The 19377-nt window shown below is 37.4% G+C and overlaps 2 protein-coding genes across 2 annotated transcripts; both read right to left on the reverse strand.

The window, feature by feature from the left end:
• Positions 1-9668: 9668 nt before the first annotated feature.
• On the reverse strand, positions 9669-12717 carry LOC306836221 (homeobox protein Hox-D9b-like). Its single transcript, XM_079363209.1, has 2 exons — positions 11777-12717; positions 9669-10399 (listed from the first exon to the last, which is right to left on the reverse strand). Exons 1-2 carry the CDS (start codon positions 12456-12458, stop codon positions 10155-10157), a joined length of 927 nt encoding a protein of 308 aa, XP_079219335.1. The 5' UTR covers positions 12459-12717; the 3' UTR covers positions 9669-10154.
• A 4014-nt stretch (positions 12718-16731) lies between these two features.
• LOC306835664 (homeobox protein Hox-D11b-like) lies at positions 16732-18963 on the reverse strand (the record flags this gene model as incomplete). The annotated part of the gene is made up of 3 exons (XM_079362329.1): positions 16732-17023; positions 17424-17562; positions 18357-18963. 3 exons carry the CDS (start codon positions 18961-18963, stop codon positions 16918-16920), a joined length of 852 nt encoding a protein of 283 aa, XP_079218455.1. The 3' UTR covers positions 16732-16917.
• Positions 18964-19377: the final 414 nt, after the last annotated feature.

Here is a 19377-nt window from a genome sequence, read left to right on the forward strand (position 1 = left end):
AATAAGGCCTTGCAATTGTAATAGAATACCACTTTGTGAATACAGACAAATAATTCTTGAAGCTGTGTGCTATTCCCGTTTGTGGCTCTTTGTATGAACAAAAACAAAAACTTCTCGTTTCTTTTATCCCAAATTATGCAACCAAATCACAAGAACAGCTTTCTTTTAGTCCCCGGGGCTAATTTGCCTTGGCCATAAGTGCTGCATGTATCTTCATTGACTTCATCTAACACAAAAACTGTACTTAACTAGGCTACATCAGAAAAAAAGAGATAACAAAGAAAGAGAAAATATTGCACAGCTCCAGTTTGATGTATTCTAGGTAATACACTGTATATGTTGATGATATTTGATGTTGCTGTAATAAAATACATGGCATCATCAAAAATATTTGCATGTGTTAGGACCTGAACAAATATAGTTGAACTATCCATTGTGCAACATGGACCCACCACAGCCTCTGATACAGATACAGCATGCTATACTGCAGGTGTATAGGTGCAAACAGGAGTGCCTAATGGTTCAGTGCAATAACAAGAAATGTAAAAAAAAAAAAAAAAACATCAATATTAAACGTTAAAAATATAAATCAGTTTTCATTTGTCATTTTTCAAAATATGAACACAAAAGTTCAATATTCTGTAATGTTCTGCAGCAATTTGCACAAGCCTGCATAAGCATGTGTTATGCATTATAGTTGAGCTATCTCTTGTGTCATTCATGGGCAGATATAACACAAGGAATAGCAGGAAACATAGGATAGCAGAAGACGTTTAATGTCTCAATCTGAGCACGTCTAATTAACTGGAGCAAAGTTGCGATGTGTTTTCGTTTTCTCACCATCACGAGTGATAAATTGCTGCTCAGATGTCAGAGCTCGATGTTGGTAGGCTATACCCGATGGTCTGCTGGACACCATTTCCTTCTTCAGCATCCTGACATCAACCAAACAAGAGAGAAAACAAAATGAGCAATTCGCATAGTAAAGTAAGGAGATTTCACTCAGAAAGCAGAGAGAAACATTTGTCCCAAGAAATTAATGATGGGGCAAAAAGGTAGAGAAAATATCTGAATAAAGTCTACGTACGTGTCTTTTCACGCCAATGTCGGTTCGCTTGTTTTTCACAGCCTCTCGTTGACAGACGATATTTTGTCTTATGTGTTGAAACAGGGGACATCTGCATGCACGTTTCGAAAACTAAAATGTTCAAATCAAACGAAAAAAATGAGACAAGTCTTTTTTTAAGGAATAAAGAGCACTGAATAAAAATGGAGTATAAAGAGAGGTCGACTATGGAGGCGCGCGGCTACCGAGGAATCAGTTCTGCGCCACCGAGAGCGCGCGAGGTGAAAGGCTGATGGGGGGGGGGGGGGGGTACGTATTGCACGCGCACACATGACCAGTTAGCGGCCAATGGTGGCGCGTGTTGGCTCGTAAAACCGTTTTTATGGCCTGTGTGAGTGTCAGTGTAAATCACATCGAAAGAAAATGGAATCTGAGGCTGCTGCAGCTTAAGATATAGCCTAGCTGCATTTCTAAATAAACACACACTCATAAACACCTAAACCCGTAAACCAACATTCACAAACAACACACACCACACCTTGAAGTATCAGATATAAACCAATCACCAGCCTGAAGATATGAGATTCAAAATATATATATTTTAGAGAAAATCTTTTTTGCCACCTTTTCCTTTTGTATGTCATGCATCCTGACAGTGAAGACCACTGATTCAGACATTTATTTAAATTCTACACACTATGTACAGTACAGGAAAATGTGCACTCATTTTGCCTAAAGTGAGTCTGCGCGAAAAGAAAAAAAAAAAAATTGACAGGTAAGCCTACACCTTATTCTCAAATTGTTTTGGATTCTTTATTTATTTCATAAAATAAAACTTAACGAAAGTATTTACAGAAACAAAAAGGCTACACAACAAAAGTCGGCCTGTACGGGCACTAATATTTCAAACAAACAAATAGAATAGGGCGTTGACGTAAATGAGGCCATTATTTTCTCTGTTCGATAGAATATAAGTATAAGAATATTTACCCAATATTTCTCTGACGTTCTTTGCAATTTCTTTGTTAATTAACATGGCATGCACATTATATTTTCTCTACATTTTGAAATTCTTCTTTCTCAATAAACCAAAACTGCACTCTTCAAATAAAAATCAGACGAATCTAATTCTTAACGATGAAGACACTGACTTGAACGTGGGTTTTCTTTGACCAATTTCCTGTTGAAATTATGAAACAAGTCATCAAAATCTTAAACATTTATGAATTACTGCAATTGTTGCACGGAGCCTAATTTAAAAAGTAGTTTAATTCATGAATGAATAGAGGACAAACTTGTAATGATTAAGAATGTTGTTCTCAGAAATATAAAGGATTCGGCTATTTAAACCTGCTTTAACAGATTTCTAGGTCCACTAGGGGGCAGCAGAATCAACTAGTACGCTGTATTATCAACATATAGGTTGATTTGATGATTGATTGTATAGTTTCATGTGTGTGTTTTATATGGGAGTTATCTAGTCTATTGAGCTAAATGTGCCACTAGCTTCTGATTATACACAATGAGTTTAAAGGCTTTCTTCTCGACAGCTGTCTCTAAAAACATTACTATCAAAGCTGCTGTGAGAATGAACCAAAACGTTGTCCTGACAGTCAAGCCGCATTCTGCTGAATTGTCAGTGCAAAATATGCTAGAGTTGTTTATTTTTCCTCAAGAAGAATGAACAGTAAGCTTTAGAGCCACCCTTTTCTCCATTGTGGTCTCTATCAACGGCAGAGAGAGAAAAGCCCGCAAAGTGTTGTTTGAATATGCTGCAAGAGAACTCAAACAAAAGCATATACAAAGTGTGTTAATCTTACCTCTCAAGGTTTTTGCATCAACCTCTTTGAAGTGATGACAAATTATTTTCAGTCCTCAGCAGAATTGAAGAACCATGAGTGGAGATGACTGCAATGTCTGCAATGCTCTTCCATTTCGATGTAATTGAGATTGAAACGTTGGATGCAACCTTAAACTAAAATCTTGCTTGTGCAATCAAATTGCCATGAAACCACAAGAGGTAGGTTTTCTAGGTTTAAATTGATCAGAACACGCTCAGTAAGTATTTTGATTATTCCACAATAGTCTCATTTATATTATTAAAAATTATAATTTGTTTTCTTTACACTGCTTCTTTATTACTAAGGTGAACCATAAGATCTGCAAGGTCAACATTTCAAACACAGTCTTACAGCGATATTAACAGCGTGTCATTAAAACTCTCTGGATCAATTCCATGTTAAAGCCAGTGGCAGCAGTCTTATTATCATTGTTAAAGCACAATCCACTTACACCTTGCCATGCTAGTTCCAACTCCTCTGACAGAGAAGAAACAAAATTAAAAAGAAAGAAATGCTTAATTTGTAGGTGCACTGATAGCCTAAAGCGGTTATGGAGTCTGTCGTCCTCATCACAGGGTTTGAATCCGACCTCGGGCCTTTGCCGCATCTCCTTCCCCCAATTCTCTCCTCCCAACACTTCCTGTTTCTTTTCAGCTGTCCTATCAAATAAAAAGGCAAAATTGGCCGGGAAACGTATTCACACGAAAAAATGCTGTTTGTAGGTGGGATTAATTCTCGTTGGTGATAAATCATCCACGTTTATGTTTTGGTCTCAAATTTAACGTTTGTCTTTTTATAGCCACACAGCTCAGTGAGAGCATGAGCTGAAATATGAGTTGACAACATTTTAATGTCTGCATGTGTTTAGAAAGTCAGTAATTTATGTCCAAGTTAAACAGTGGTGAACGAGAGAAGGCTTTTTATATGACAAGTTACATTATGTTGCAGTTTTACAATGGGAGCGTTTGTTGTCATGCTTTTCTAATTAACTTATCAAATATTTGTCATTTCTCTTGAATAAAAAAAAAAAATCTTAAAATGCTCTTAAAAATTTTTTAGTCACATGGATATGTTTTAATTGATATTGTCTTAGTGCCTGGAGAACGAGAGGAATGTTTGGGGAAGTGAAAAGTGGAAGTAAAGCATCAGTCACCTTTCTCACTGGAGTCATGCTCATACGTAGTTTCCAGCATTTTTATTGAATGTTCTCAGATGTAAGCAATTTGAGAAAACCTTTAGGTGTTCTAGGAATATGCCTGTTAAATTAGAACCAATAGCAGCACTTCTATAAGTTAACATTCTTAAACATATATTGGCTGAATATCTTAAAGAAGTATTCTGTTTTATGTGGCAATTCTGCAGATTTAGATATTTCTGAAATTAAGCTTTTAAGATTACAACAGCCGGATTTATGAAAGTAATCTTGATCTGCCATAGGGTCATTAAAAAGGATGAATATCACAAATTAAAATTGCAGTCATTGGTGGAGTTCTGCAGGGGGAAAAAAATCAAATGATGTTGAATGACATTGTTAAAGTTAATGGATGTACCATTTGAAAATGAAAACATGTATCACTGTTTTAAACTACATTTGAGCTTATTGAACATTATGTTGTTGTTTTTTTTGTTCAAGAGTGTTAGGTCCGTTTTTCTGTGTGTTTTATGTTAATTGGTTTGATTTATTTTGGTAGTTAAACTTGTCTGTACTGTATGTTGAGCAAAGCAACTTCAGCGAAAATCAATGAATGTAGAAAGAGTCGACCGATAACCTCATAATAACAACAGACCTCTAAACTCATCCAACATCTTTAAGATATTGCTTTTGCATTTATGCACAAGAAATAAGATTCTTGTTTTATATGTAATGATATAGCAGTTAAATAAGACCTTAAAGTTACTTTAGAGAATTATCTCATTTTCATATCACCGTTTAACATTTTCACCACTGAGCTTCAGAAAGTAATTTTTTTAAAATGACGTTAAAGTTGTGTGACTGCAGGAAATAATGTACCTTAACCGTCCATGTGCACGACTTTCACTATGAAAATGTATAGTTTCTGCTATTTCTGTTCAAAGATCAGACGTTTACCATGACATCATAGCAGCAATGCGTGTGTACTAGTAGCAGCTCAATAAATCCAACACTGCCCCCCAGCGGGCACAGCAAGTTATTGCATATTCACAACAGCTAATTTTTCGTTTGACTTCGTTTATTCCTTTCGTTGTTGAGTAAAAAAAGCCTTCATATTTTCTCTTACAAAATGTGTTTGGCACAGGATAACCAACAGGGCAAACTCAATATACATCGACATATGTATGCTTATATGAGCCTAGAGAGTTACTGTTATTACTACAGGGACAACAGAATTATTAGAGTTCAGGTTTATAATTTACTTTTCCGTTATATGAATCAGTTATAAAACAATGTTTTAAAAAAAGAAGATAATCCTTAACGTGTCGCTCTTCAGTTTATGGTAAAAGACTGCCTATAGGCTAAAACATTCGGTTACATTTAAGATGCTCCTTTACTAAATCCTGCTGCCAGAGATATTTCTTCAAAATAATCATTTTGCACGAAGCTCGTCGCTTTTATTTTACTTCATTAATAGCATGGTGAATTAAATCAATGTGATATGTGCAGACCTGGGTTTGGAACAACATTTAATCGGAAGCAATAATATGGCCATTACTCCTTCCTGTTTAATTTCAGCAACATAATAAAGTAGTCCCTCGTTAGTTGAATGCTTGCTGTTATCTCGTCCGTAGCTCCAAGTTTGAACGTTTGAATTTCCTCAGTCCTTCCGAACTAGGCCACACTTATTTATACTTATTTTTTCGTGTAGACCTATTTGTTAAGTTGTCAATGTTGATGTTAGTTTCTCATTAATTGATTGTTTTTGGTTTTGTGTAGCCTATTTCCCCCCTGAGTATTCCACTGTGTTTGAAGTAGGTTTTTTTTCTGTTTTAATTATAATTTTGATGTTTAAAGAAATGCTTTCAAGCTTTTTTTGTCCTTGTCAGATGAATTTTGTTTTTGATATCGGTGTTTTTCAGAATTCATAAAAAACCAATACAGTATGTGAGACTGGGTTGGGTTAATATAAATTGCGGCCTGAAATGATGCAGTTATTTGATTTATTTTTACTGTATTATAAACCCACTTGGACCGTCTCGGTGACAAGCGTCTCTAAAAACACACGATATCCACACTCAAACCCGTAAAGTCCTGGTCGCTTTTGTTCTGTATTTGGTGCTCTCTTGTTGTGTAGGATTGTGATTGAGGCTGTCTGGTCTCATCTGCAGACAATGACTTTAACATTTCGAAAAACAATTGACGCTCCAAGGCAGGAAAGGATGTCCAATAAAACCATATAAATCGCTAAGACAGTCTGGGCTAAATCACTTTATGGTCCTTCTCTGTCTTAACGTGTGTGTGTGTGTGTGTGTGTGTGTGTGTGTGTGTGTGTGTGTGTGTGTGTGTGTCTATCTGCGTGTCTGTGTGTGAGGAAAGTCACGTTTATTCTCCAAATGCATGCTGTTGCTTTATGACCCTGCAGTAGGATGAGCGCTGGCTGGGTTATATGGTGGCTGTAAATGAGGGAAGCTACGAGGCGCTGCACTGACTTTGACAAAAACAAGCAGGCAGAAATGTCCCTCTGTGGACCCAGGCTCACACTATATACCCGACAGCAGTCAAACACCTTGACGATCCAATAATACAATACATGCATGAAATACTCTCGGATAATGCCGAAACCAAATAGAACAATAGTGTGAAACTGTACGAGCAGCCTAATAAAGGTGTAGCTGTGACGTATGATTTTGTTCTCGTTTCCCTGCTGCAGGGGTGGCTTAGATTTAAATGTGCATTATGCAAAATATAAATAAACCTTTAGTAAAAGACACACTTAATCTACATTCACTTTTGTTCATAATGTATTTTACATAGGATACATAATATATATAATATATTAGTCTATTATATTATTATTATTCGTAGTAGTCTAATGTTGTATGTAATAGCTCAACAACCTTATAGTTAGTAATTGGTAGTAGTGGTGGTAGAGATTTATGACATTAGTAGAAGTACAACTAGAAGAGTGAAGTTATTATTTTTTATTATTTCAGTCAGCTAAATTGCTCTTGCTATTTAAACATTATGTAAATAACTGTTTACTGTAGTTTAGGTAGTTTGTTTGCATCATTAGAAGTTGAATAATAGAAGTTGTATGACCATGCTAAAAGTAACAATAATTATTTTTTTAAGTTAATGGTAAAGAAGAACAAATGCAGACACTGCACCACCACCTTATAGCCTACTGTTAAATGCCCTATAAAACCCCCCAAAACAATCTGACACCAACAACCTTTTCCTTTACATAGAATCCCAGAGACCACTGAAAGGAAAAATAAATACAAGTCAAGCTTCTTTTAGACAATGATGACATAATCCATTGTTTATTTAATCTTAAAAAAATCCCTATGAGCAGCATGTTGAGCCTATATGAGCAGATGAAAGCATCATTTCTTCACATCTTGACCCCAGTGATGTCATAGCATGGGCCTGTCGCTGGGGGTCAACATAGCCTCTAATGTGTTGTCTTTGAGTTCATCTCATCCCCATGAAAATGAAAGAACTAACAAAAAACCTCTGACGGTATCACTATAGTACTCATATGATATCGTAGCTTGATGTAGTGGTATATTCTAAAAGGAAAATTGTGCGTTATTTCTGAATGAAGTCCTTTTGTCAGTTGATTTTAAGGCAGGTAACAATAAAACAGGAAAATAACCATCAGACTGCTGTCACACCATAGCTTAGCAATGACTGGTGTGTGTGTGTGTGTGTGTGTGTGTGTGTGTGTGTGTGTATACAGAGGACGGCAGGCTTGACCATATCTGCATATATGACTCACAGTAACAACAGAGATACATAGCAACAATGACAACAACAATAACTACTTTAACAACAAATATGCCCATAAGGCTACATGCACATTTATAAAAGAAAAACAATACAAGGAAGCTGATTCGTTTTTTTTTTGTTTTGTTTTTTGAGGAACAAAATGATAAAAGTCTCTTCTAGGGGTAATTTGAAGGGGGAGACTGTGGTCAGTTGTAACGCAGAGAATTGCACCAATCAGAAGAAAGTTAAAAAAAAAAAAAAAAAAAAAAATGACTGACAATACTAAAAAAAAAAAAAAAGAACATGATTCACTGTTTTAGCCTCTCAAACTGAAAATCCCACCTGGACAAACCTGAAATACTTTGTGAAACACACCAACGTTTTTTGTAATTTGCTTACTTTGTTTATTTTATAGTTAAATTCAAATACTTTAACATAAATGTCTTATGTGAGCAAATACTTATATTTCAAGCTAAGATTATCATTGATAAATTCATAATTATCTACAACTCTGACTTAGATGGTCATATGTGTAAAATGTGATCATTTTTAATTGTGTTTTTTTAAACACCATATTTTCAATTGAAGAAAAAAATAAACAACTAAAAAGTACACTTTTTGTAGATATGCACATATTCTGAATACAAAATGTACAAACATTTTGTACACACCGACATTTTTAGAAGTGGGCTGTATATGATTATTGACACCCCACATTATCGAAACACATTCTGCATGTTACAACTAACCTCAGGATGTCAAAAAGTTACAACTTTCTGAAAAAGTAAACTGCAGGCCTTTCCTTGGCTTTATCACAAGTTTCTGACAAGAGCTGATTTATGATTGTATTGGATTCAGCAGAGCACCCACAGCCACTATAATAACCTTACGCCTTGTTGTCGTTGTAGTTTGTGTGCCTATTCAGCTTTTTAGCAGAAACAAAGTATCAATTTCCATGAACACATAGTCGAAAGTGGTTAATTATTACTCTAAAGAGGCATGATGTTGTTTTGAGTGTAAAAGGACCTTTTTCTCAGCAGAAGTAACTCTTGCAAAGTAGCATGTGTGATTTAGGACATTTGACTTGTTTGTAAATGATATTTGAAAAAAACTCACATTGAGCACAAGCAGTTTCAGATCCTTGTCATGGTGTAGTCAACAATGCATATTAAAGACCTTGTGGAACACTCGACATGTGACAGATCCAGGGTTATGTTATTGTCTACCACAAGCAATGAGGCTGAATAACAGCACATCCACAGTAAGTGCAGCCACGGTCAATGGACGTTCAGTTCTTGCAAGTGACTTCATGTTTTTAACCAGGAATAACAATTACATTATTTCCATTCATATAAAAGCAAACAGAGGTTGCTAATAGTTCCCAATTTTTCCATTTGGTACTGCTGAAACTCACTTAATCTTTCAAGTTTTGTCTGACTCTCCTCTCCTTAAGGCAATAGTCCGTTTTAAGTTTCAGGCTTCTGTTTGTTTAGGATTCTGTGCTAAAAGTGTTTTCTTTTAATGTCAGATAAACACTCTTGAGTGTGTTTCTTCGGAGCAAACAGACAGGTGTTTGGTCATAAAACCACTCAAGGGATTTATCTTTGATAGTTGCCTTGCAGTCTCAGTCTCATCTGGCACACTGAGAGCAGTTTTTATGAGATCGATAGTTTGGGCACTAAATCATAAAACAAGATTCGTATTTTGGCAGAAAGCACAAGCCAATTTATGTGAAGTCAAGTGTGTGTCTAGTAGTTTTAGATTTAGACACATGGGACGTATAACTTGATGAAAAACAGATGTGTTTCTAAAATGAGAACAGCCTTTGATATCAACGAGTGTGTGTTTTTAAAAAAAATTTGATTTATGGATCTCGCTGTGATTCTGAGCTTTATTTACAACTACCCCAGGTTACAGGGTTACTGTCCTGTCTTTTGTAACATGCAGATGGAAGAATTCTCCATTACAGTTCAGAAGATCGACCACGAAAAGGCCAAAAGGATAAGACAGGAACGTATTTTTCCCAAAGTTTCCAACAAGTTTTACAACACATCCTCCAGATTTTCAACACGGCAGTTTTCAAAGGCCCATGTTGGTTCTACAGTCCCCTTCCCTTGCTAAGAAACTGCTGATTAAGCCAGCTGTAGACGTTTCAATTTGGGGCAGCTTGGAGCGCTTTTACCAGCTGTAAACTTGACTGATTTCCCAGATAAAACAACCCATGCCGCTTTTCTAAAGTCCTTGTTCAGTCATTCATTTATGTATTAATTAATTTATGTTGTCATTCATTCATTCTTTCATCCATTCAATCGTTCATTCATTCATCCGTCCATCCACCCATTCATTCAGGGATACCCCTCCTGTCCCGGGTCATAAGCTTCTTCATCTTCATCCGTCTGTTCTGGAACCAGATTTTAACCTGCCTCTCTGTCAAATTTAAGAGTCCTGCCACCTCCAGGCGCCGGTCCCTGGTCAGGTACATGTTGTACAGAAACTCCTTCTCCAGCTCCAGCGTCTGGTGTTTGGTGTATGGACACCTTTTCTTCCTGGTGGACTTGGCGTGGATCCAACTGGCTGAAGGATTTTCTGCAGAAGAGGAAACAACAGGGTTGCATGGGTTTTTACTGTGACCCTGCAGCAGTGTTTTTACTGTGTGTGTGTGTGTGTGTGTGTGTGTGTGTGTGTGTGTGTGTGTGTGTATGTGTGTGTGTGTGTGTGTGTGTGTGTGTGTGTGTGTGTGTGTGTGCGTGCGTGATTGCGTGTAAGAAGTTCAAAGACTGACATAAAAATCTAGGAAAATATCCTCAGGTACAAGTTTTATGAGCCTACAACTTTTGGCTCATTAGAAAAAGAAACAATAGCAAGCACTCAAAATGCAGATCCATAAATAAAAACGGAATCAAAATACAAAGATGTTCAATGAAAATGGTCATTTTAAACCCGATCTGTCTTTTGCACAAAACAAAGAATTTAATGAGCACTAGGCTTGATTGAGCCCTTATTTAATCACCTTTTAAATCATTTAATATCAAAGGACACTGTGCACATTTTGTTTTGAGGTTTCTGGTGTTGCAAAAGACTTTTCATTATGGAAACGTGTTTGGGGATTACAATACATAGCAACAAATACAGCTGTGAGTCAACTTAAGCTCCAGTTTAAATCTCTGTCTGAACAGAGGCAGCATTGATATTCTGCTTAATGTTCTAATCTTCAGATCTGCAAAGATCTCTTAAATGTTTATTTAACAGTTGGAAAAGCTCTTATTTGAGTCATTGGTGTTTTCATTTTTAACGCCTAGACAATCCGTCCAAGCCGTTTTATAATCAATGAAACAAAAGCTCCCTTTTACAGAACATTACAACTTTAATTGTTAGGCTATTGTCATAATTATAGTTCAAGTCCCAAACGTAGTATTTTGCTTCAAAACTTATATTTATGTCGTCTTGTTTCCCCCCCCCCCCCCCCCCCCCATCTCATTTTCATCCGTTCACTTTTACCTTCTATAATGTGTTTTGAGTATTGTTAATTCATGCTGCAATACAAACTTGATTCTGCTTAACAGTAAAATATGTATAAATAATTAAGTGCTTTTTCCACCACAAAATGTTAACTATTTTAGCTGTTTCTTATGAAAAAAAGATAACATTTCTAATTAACAAAGGAAAACAAGTCCTGCACAAGTCTGATCACATAAATGCAGCGCGAGCCTATATAGGCTATGCAACAAAAAGTGAAATAAAAGCAATGGCAGCTTAATTATTTTAATGGACAATAAAGTTTTATACATAAGAGTTTACAAGACATTTATAGGGCTATAAAAGTCACACACTTACTTACTTAGGCCTCGTTCTCCCTCTCTGCCCACTCGCACACGCACACTGTCACACACACTCGGACATACACACACCTGTTTATACGCATGCTAATAAACATTCCCGAGTTTGGTTTTATCTGTCTCTTACCCGGGTCAAGCTGTGGCTCAGGTTTTCTCTCCTCGTCCTCGTTTTTGGGCTCCTTCTTCCTCCTGACCTCCTCCACAGTTCCAAGCCGCTCGAGGACCACCTCAGCTGGGCTGCCAAAGCTCGAATCCTCGGGGCTGTCCTCGTGCGGCGGTGGCGAACTCTCGGGTTTTACCGCCTCGTACCTCGGGCTCGAATTGGAGAGGTCAACCTGAGTAGGGAGACACCCGGGAAAACCGCTGTGTGACACGGAGGTCTCCAAGGCAGGAGTCGCCCCCTCCCAACAGCGGACGAATCTGCTCTCAGTAGCTGCCGATGATGCGAGGTGCTCAGCGTGGGTCTGCGTCTGCGGGCTGTAGTACGGGTGGTGGTGGTGAGTCAGGAGGTGATGTGGATGGAAAAGGCCGGGGATGGAGGCGCCGGGGGTGGACTGCAGCTGCGGAGAAGAGGGCGACGAGGACGAAGAGGTGTTAGTCCAAGGAGTAAAGCCATTTAAGCTCGTTTGTTTGTTGGAAAAATGTGAAAAATCCGGAATGTGTGAGGCGGGGGTCCCTTCCTCTTCAGCTCCCCGGGCTGGTTTCGCACAGCCGGCCGTCGAACCCTGCAAACCTCCCGGGATGAAATGTGCACCGTACGGCTCTTCAGTCTGGAGCCCCATCATGGAATAATAATTCGTTAGCGACATGTTTATTTTATTATTTCAATAAAAAGACACTTAAGTGCGACTGTAAAACGTTAGATGGGCTAGTATAGTGGCTTACATCCTCCCCTAAAATGGTAGTAATTTTTTTCCTGCCCTTACCTTCTTCTCGGCTGCCCATTGGTTATTCTGTTGATCACATGGTTGGACTGTATTTACCCAGTATAGGAAATAAATCTAATGAGTCTTTTGTGCTTAGATATGTGACAGTAGGCCTGCAAGTCTGCTGCCAGCTGGCCCTGGATGCAGCACACAGCTTTTTAAAACTCTGTACTTAAAACACCGTTTTACAAGCTGAATAAAATGTAGCCAGTTTACAAGCTTGTTTGATGTGTACGTGCGTGTGTGTGTGTGTGTGTGTGTGTGTGTGTGTGTGTGAGAGAGAGAGAGAGAGAGAGAGAGAGAGAGCGAGAAAGGGTGTATAACGGGGTTGCTGGGGCTTTGGATTTTAATGTATAGTCCAGGGTCTATGTCATATGAATATCCAGCTCATATTCATTTGTAATTATACTTTGGGTATTTTCGTTTCTGGTTTTGTTTTTTAATTTTTATATTATAGCATCTTACTATACATTGACGTATCCATTGTGTGTCAATTAGCACGCTCAGAAAATTAAATTATTCTTTGATTGTTTTTTTTCTCCAAAATTATTATGTAGTCTTTGAATGTTTTGCTTCGTTACTTTGTCTTGTGAAAATGCATTTCCGCTTTTGGTAAGATTGCTTTGCATTTGGATAAACAGAACTCTATTAAAAATCCCCATATGACTGTATAGGCCTTGTGACTGATGTGAAAACAGGGACATTTTCCAACCATATTTAATGAAATCATTAACTTATTTGTGTCTTTTCCCAAAAATGTAGCCTATTGAACAATAGAAAAGACCTAGCCTTTGTTTTGAACGCCTATAAAATATTACTTTCCTGGATTATTATTAGGAAAAATACATTAAAAGTAACTCTCCCCAAGGATCGGATTTGGTCCTTTAATTTTAAAGTGAACATCATTACACATCTTTGTGTGTGAAAGTGAAACTCAGTTGGACAAGGTGACGACAATGCAGTGGCCATGGCTCAAAGACAAAGAAACGGTGACCTTTTCGGAGTAATTTCTAACCTAGGCTATTTGTTTTATTTATTTAGGCTATTTATTAGAGAGAGAGATTTTTTTAAGAACATAGACTTCGATCGATGTCTCCTGTGCACCCTTAGTGCCACCTGCTGTCTGGATAAGCCAATGCAATAGGAATTTATGATACTTATTGGAACTGGTCCCAAACGCTGAACATTTGCCTTCAGATGGCATTTATTAGCATCCCGACCCTGTTCAACACCATTTGAGAATAATTAAAAATTATATATAGGCCAAATAGGGCCAGCTAGATTAGAAAATGGTGACACAATTGGAAATAAGCTGAGCAAAATAATATCATCAAGTTAAACTTTTAATGAAATAATGCATTTTGCAGATATAAATGGATAACCTACAAAAACCACTTGCATTTAAAAGCCTCGAGTTCATCTTTGATCACCATCCTTTAAAAAAATCCAACAAGGAAGAAATAAAAGTTTGATATCCTGAAGAGCTCTGGTGTATGTCATCAAGCAGGCTTCTTTACGACTTATCTTTAATCTAGATCATTATCAAGTTATATAAATACTATCAACCCAGAGAATGAAAAGGAAGTAACACATAAATCAGTGCATTATTTGGTTTATCTGTAAGCTTGAAGATTCAGAGCAGATGTGTGTTGTAGCATCAATGTCCTCTAGATGGCACTCCCAACATGATTCTCTCTCGAGGTGAATCTAGCATGTAAAGCCTCTGGTTTTAAGTCATACAGACTGACGCCAAAAGCTGATACTAACAGTTAAAGAGCAGCTATGAAAAAATAAAACATGATTTATAATGAAAATACAACTACAAATGAACACTTTTTAAGTCTTTAAAATTGAATCGACATTACTTTTAGAACACCAAAAGACTTTAACACATTCCTTCTTTTAGTTAGGACACATTTGTGTTGGGAAGGAGACTCAGCAGGCTTGTGATCCTCTTTATTGTAGGCCATTAGGTTGAGTGCTTTAGTTTCAACCAGACACACAAGCTGTCCTTTCATGTCCTTTCCCCTTCTTTTTACGTCACACATAAACACACACTCATGCACAGTTTCATTCTCACAGACAGGGTGAGTGTGAGAGACAAAGACAGAGAGACACCAGACAGTCTGTATTGCCCCAATAAAAGTCATTAGGCGGAGGAAATGGGGGGTTGCGATGGTGAGGTTGTGTTGTGGTTGTTGTTTTGCGGTTCAAGGTTCACTTACAGCCTTGGACTCATAGTGTGTTTCTGTTGTCTGGTCCTGAATTGTTCAAAGTCTGGGTCAGAACTCCAAAGTTAACAGTATAGACAAACTTTTAGCATGTTTGCTCATATAGATCAGGATAGATAGCTGTGGCCTCATATAGAAGTTACATTTTGTACAAGTGTTGTGGCTGCAAGACCGGTTTGAAATGTGATCCAGGATGATTTTGCTTCCGAGTATCAAGGCTTCACAACACTTATTGTCATTATAAATGTAATTAATAATTTAATACTCATCATCAGTAAGTGGATTTTTTTTTTTTAATCAAAAAAGGAAGAAATGTATAATGTTTACAAAAGGACCCAGAATAACTTCTTGAAATATGTTGTTCTATTCACAGGAACAAAGATAGAGTCATAGAGGAGTGGCACACACACTTAAACATTACTTAAACTGATAAACTCTTATCAAAGTAGTGATAACTGATCTGATTAGTGCAAGACTAATAGATTTAATCAAACTACTAAAATCACAACATTTTTAACCCAGCAATTTGTCGAGGAACAGAGACAACAGTGTTTGGAAAGATATCACTGTAACAATCTACAAATTGTGTATTGTGCTTAAATATCTGTTGTTTATATGTATCTTATATGTAATGTGTAAAAAAACCACAAGATATAATATCTTATGTTTTTCAAATTTTGGGTTCCAATCATTTTCATTCAGCAATAACTAAGTCAGACCTAAGTCACACTCCAAACCTCAAACCAGAAAAAAGAAGTATAACAGAGTAAAAGACAAATGGGTTTAAAAATGTTAAATTGTATTACAAACTTCCATCATACGTGCCCCACTTAATAGTTATAACATCAAGTCAACGATTTAACAATTTGAACTTTTCAAAACAAACAAAGCAGTTCCTCGTTCAGAAACATTGTATTAAATATTCAAGTAAGCGACATTTTCTTCAGTTTTTTTGTAGTCCATGTGCATTTAAAAAAATCCTTATTGTTGCAATGCAGAAATATGTGTAAAATAAGTAAAAGATATGCCTGTACAATTGGACTAATTTCTTTTTTATTTAATTAAGTATTTATTGTATAAAAAAACAAAAATCACAACAAGACCATAATATAATGACATGTTAAGCTAACGCTATGATGTTGAGTTGACATTATTTTCTTGAAGTTGTGCTGACATAAAATCCTTATGTTTGACTGACAAATAATGACATAGGGCTGTTGTTACTCCATTTTGTTAGGGTGATGTCATTTCATGACAATGAACGTCATGACCTCACATTGAGATGACACCATTTTACAATTTGGCTGACATCATCCACTGAAGTTGACAATGAACTTACATAAAATCATAATGTTGGACTGGCATCATTTAGCCTACCGATGTTGGGCTGACGAGAAGACATGCAAGGCTGAAATATGTGAGAAAAAAAATGACTGACGCACCCTGATGTCCACATGCCATACAATAAAACAAAAAATGTTCATGACGAAATTTTCATTTTTCACAACATTTTTCTTTAATCCCAGACTTTGTCTGTGCTTGCTAAAGATGGATATTAATTTAGTCATTAACCTGGGACATTATTGGTCAAATATTTTAGCATTTAACCCTCCCATAACTCAAAATTATATTGTCAGCAGTGCAAGTCAATGTCATCTATGTTCGATATGAGTTTGTTTTCATTGGGGTTTTTTTTAAATGAAAGTGATGCAAAAAAAGTCTGAGGCAGCAGGGTAACCACATGACCTCAGAACGAAACTAGGTGACTTGAATTTCCCTCGGGATCAATAAAGTATCTATCTATCTATCTATCTATCTATCTATCTATCTATCTATCTATCTATCTATCTATCTATCTATCTATCTATCTATCTATCTATCTATCTATCTATCTAGGTCTAAAAGTGGCAAGGAGAGAAAAAACTAAGAAAATCAAGAGTGAGAAATCATATTTCTTGAGGTGGTTTCTTCTGAGATACACAAGAATAATATGGGGCAAAGACATGTGGCTTGGGGTTCACCATGTGATGGCTGGATTTCTTTTCTTAATTTACTGTAATGTGTCCAGGACATTGTGCACAACATTTAGAGAGACTGTCCTTTACTCCTTCTCAACCTGTCAGTGAGAACAAGTTGTATCCTGTGTAGTATTGCAGCCTCTCTGTTTTCAGTTTCTTCTCTTTCATTCTTCTGTTTTGGAACCAGATTTTCACCTGTCTGAAAAGTATGAACAGGCATAAAAACATTTTTAAAAGCTTATTTTAAAATGAAAACATGCATACACAAATATAATAATTCCACAGCAGCAGCAAAATACATGAAAATGCTGCATTAGTTTCTAATAAACTACTACTGTTTTTTCATTAGATAATGGTCATCTTTGACTATCTTTGAGTGATTACAACACATCCATTTCTAGTCTATCGCACAAAGTTTCAAGGTCAGATGTGGTCCAGTAAAAGGATGCCTCACTTTTTTTACGGTGATTTTTTCTTTCTTTCTCCTGATCAATATTGCGCCGAAGACATGTTTAAATGTCTTTTATTAATCCACAAGCAAGTAAATACAGTTCGATTGATTGGTTATTTCCTAATTTGGAATTGCAACATTTATGCACCTTTCTGTCAGTCGCAGGAAACGGGCCAGCTGCACGCGCCTTTCCTTGTTAATGTAGATGTTGTAGAGAAACGCTCTCTCCAGCTCATTGATCTGCTGCTTGGTATATGGACAACGCTTCTTTCTCTTCCCACCGGGATCTGCGGAGTGGGAAAACAATAACTAGCATTAAATAAAGTAATGATAACCAGTCACTATGTGCATCTATAGGCAAAATATACTGATCTAACTTTCCATTTTAGGTGAATGTCAAGCTCATACAAGTCAAGAAGTTAACATGGCGCTCTATTATCTTCCTAGGCTTTTGTAGCCTATATTTACAAACCTTAAATGTGTTCAAATTTACAGTAAAACAACTTTTAATATAACTTGCACAAAAAAAAAGAGAAATCGGTTGGTGTTTCTTATTCCATAAGTCATCATGTTTAAAACCTAGATGCTATGTAAAGTAGAGGGTTTTTGTTATTAAATATATTTTAATGTATTGAATTTAGCACATTATAATATCTATTTTCCACTGTAAAATGTAATCTATCTGCAGGATATTTGATTTAGAGAGAATATTTCTATAGGCCTATTATCTGGTCATGGCGACACATTGATGATAGAGAGAAATACCATGAGTGCTTTAGTTTGGACGAAAGTGTCAAACTGTGTCAGACTGACAAACCACAGAGCATTGTTTTTAGCCTGAACGAAGTTCTATGGCAACTCTAGACTGCCCAGTTCGGGCCTACTCTGGCTTTAAGTCCACTAAGTGTTTATTCACCTATAGGCCTACTTTGTTCCTTTAAAGTAAGATTACGTTTAGTCTACCCGTATTTTGCTATTTCTGTTTGTCTCCACAATACACACTTTTTTTTAGTTTGTCAAGTCTCCACTTTTATCATCTCCTTCAATGTCCTATTGTTGGCTCTTAGATTTTTCCACTCACTCGGCACATGACAGTTGTCTCCTGCACTGCTGCTGGATAACGCTGCATCCTCCTCGTTCTCCTTCCCAGCCGGCGATGACTCTGTCCCCGCCTTCACGTCGCTCCTCTCCCCGCTGTCACTGTTCGTCCACTCTGCTCGACTCGCCTCGTTCTCTCGTCGAATAATCTCCAACTTCGGATCCAATCCTTCATCCAAAAACTCCTCGAAAACTGGCGGTAAGACACGGTCCCGTGCTGCCGGGAAGAGGAGCTGTGAGTCCAGATTGAACGCGGTGTATCTGCGGGGAAAAGCCAGCGACTCTTCGGGGAAACGACGAACAGATGCGCCGTAGAGAAAGCATTCCTTACCGGGGCTGAAGATCGTCTGTGGGGACGGTACATCTTCGCGATAAACAGTGCCCCCCTGTAAAGTTATGCAGGGTGTCTGTACTGAATTGGGATGGTTCGTCTGGTACAGGTTCCATTTCCACGGAGGAAGAGGAGAATAGTGTTGCCGTGGCTCGGGGTAACAGGAGCCCGGGTAATCCGTGCCGTTCTCTGTTAAAAACGGTCCAGCGATGGAGCCAAAGTCCGACTGTGACGGATAAGTGCAGCTTGGTAAATACATGGAAAAGTGAAATGGCCTCCTAAATTATGAATTTCAAAGTCTCACCTAAAAACCTTGCAAAAAAATGTAAATGGCCACATACAGGGCCAGTTGTTTAAAAGTTTCTTTTTTTCCCACGTCATTTAAAAACTAGATCTAAACACAGCATCCTGACGTAAACCTACACGTTGCAACAAGAAGCAGAAAGTTGATATAAATAGGATCGCCCTCAAATTTCTTCACACAGCCTGTCTTCATCATCCCCAATACCAATGTGGAAGCAGAAAAACAGAAGAAAACATATCTTTGACCTTGAGCCTGCCTAAGAGTCTGTTGAGTCAAATTAACTAAACATACAGTACAGACTGGGATGCACGTTTTTGCTGTCAGACCTGCCCCAAACATCCCCCACACACGCACATGTGCGCGCGCGCG

This window comes from Symphodus melops, assembly GCF_947650265.1.
Source record: "Symphodus melops genome assembly, chromosome: 15".
Lineage (NCBI taxonomy): Eukaryota > Metazoa > Chordata > Actinopteri > Labriformes > Labridae > Symphodus > Symphodus melops.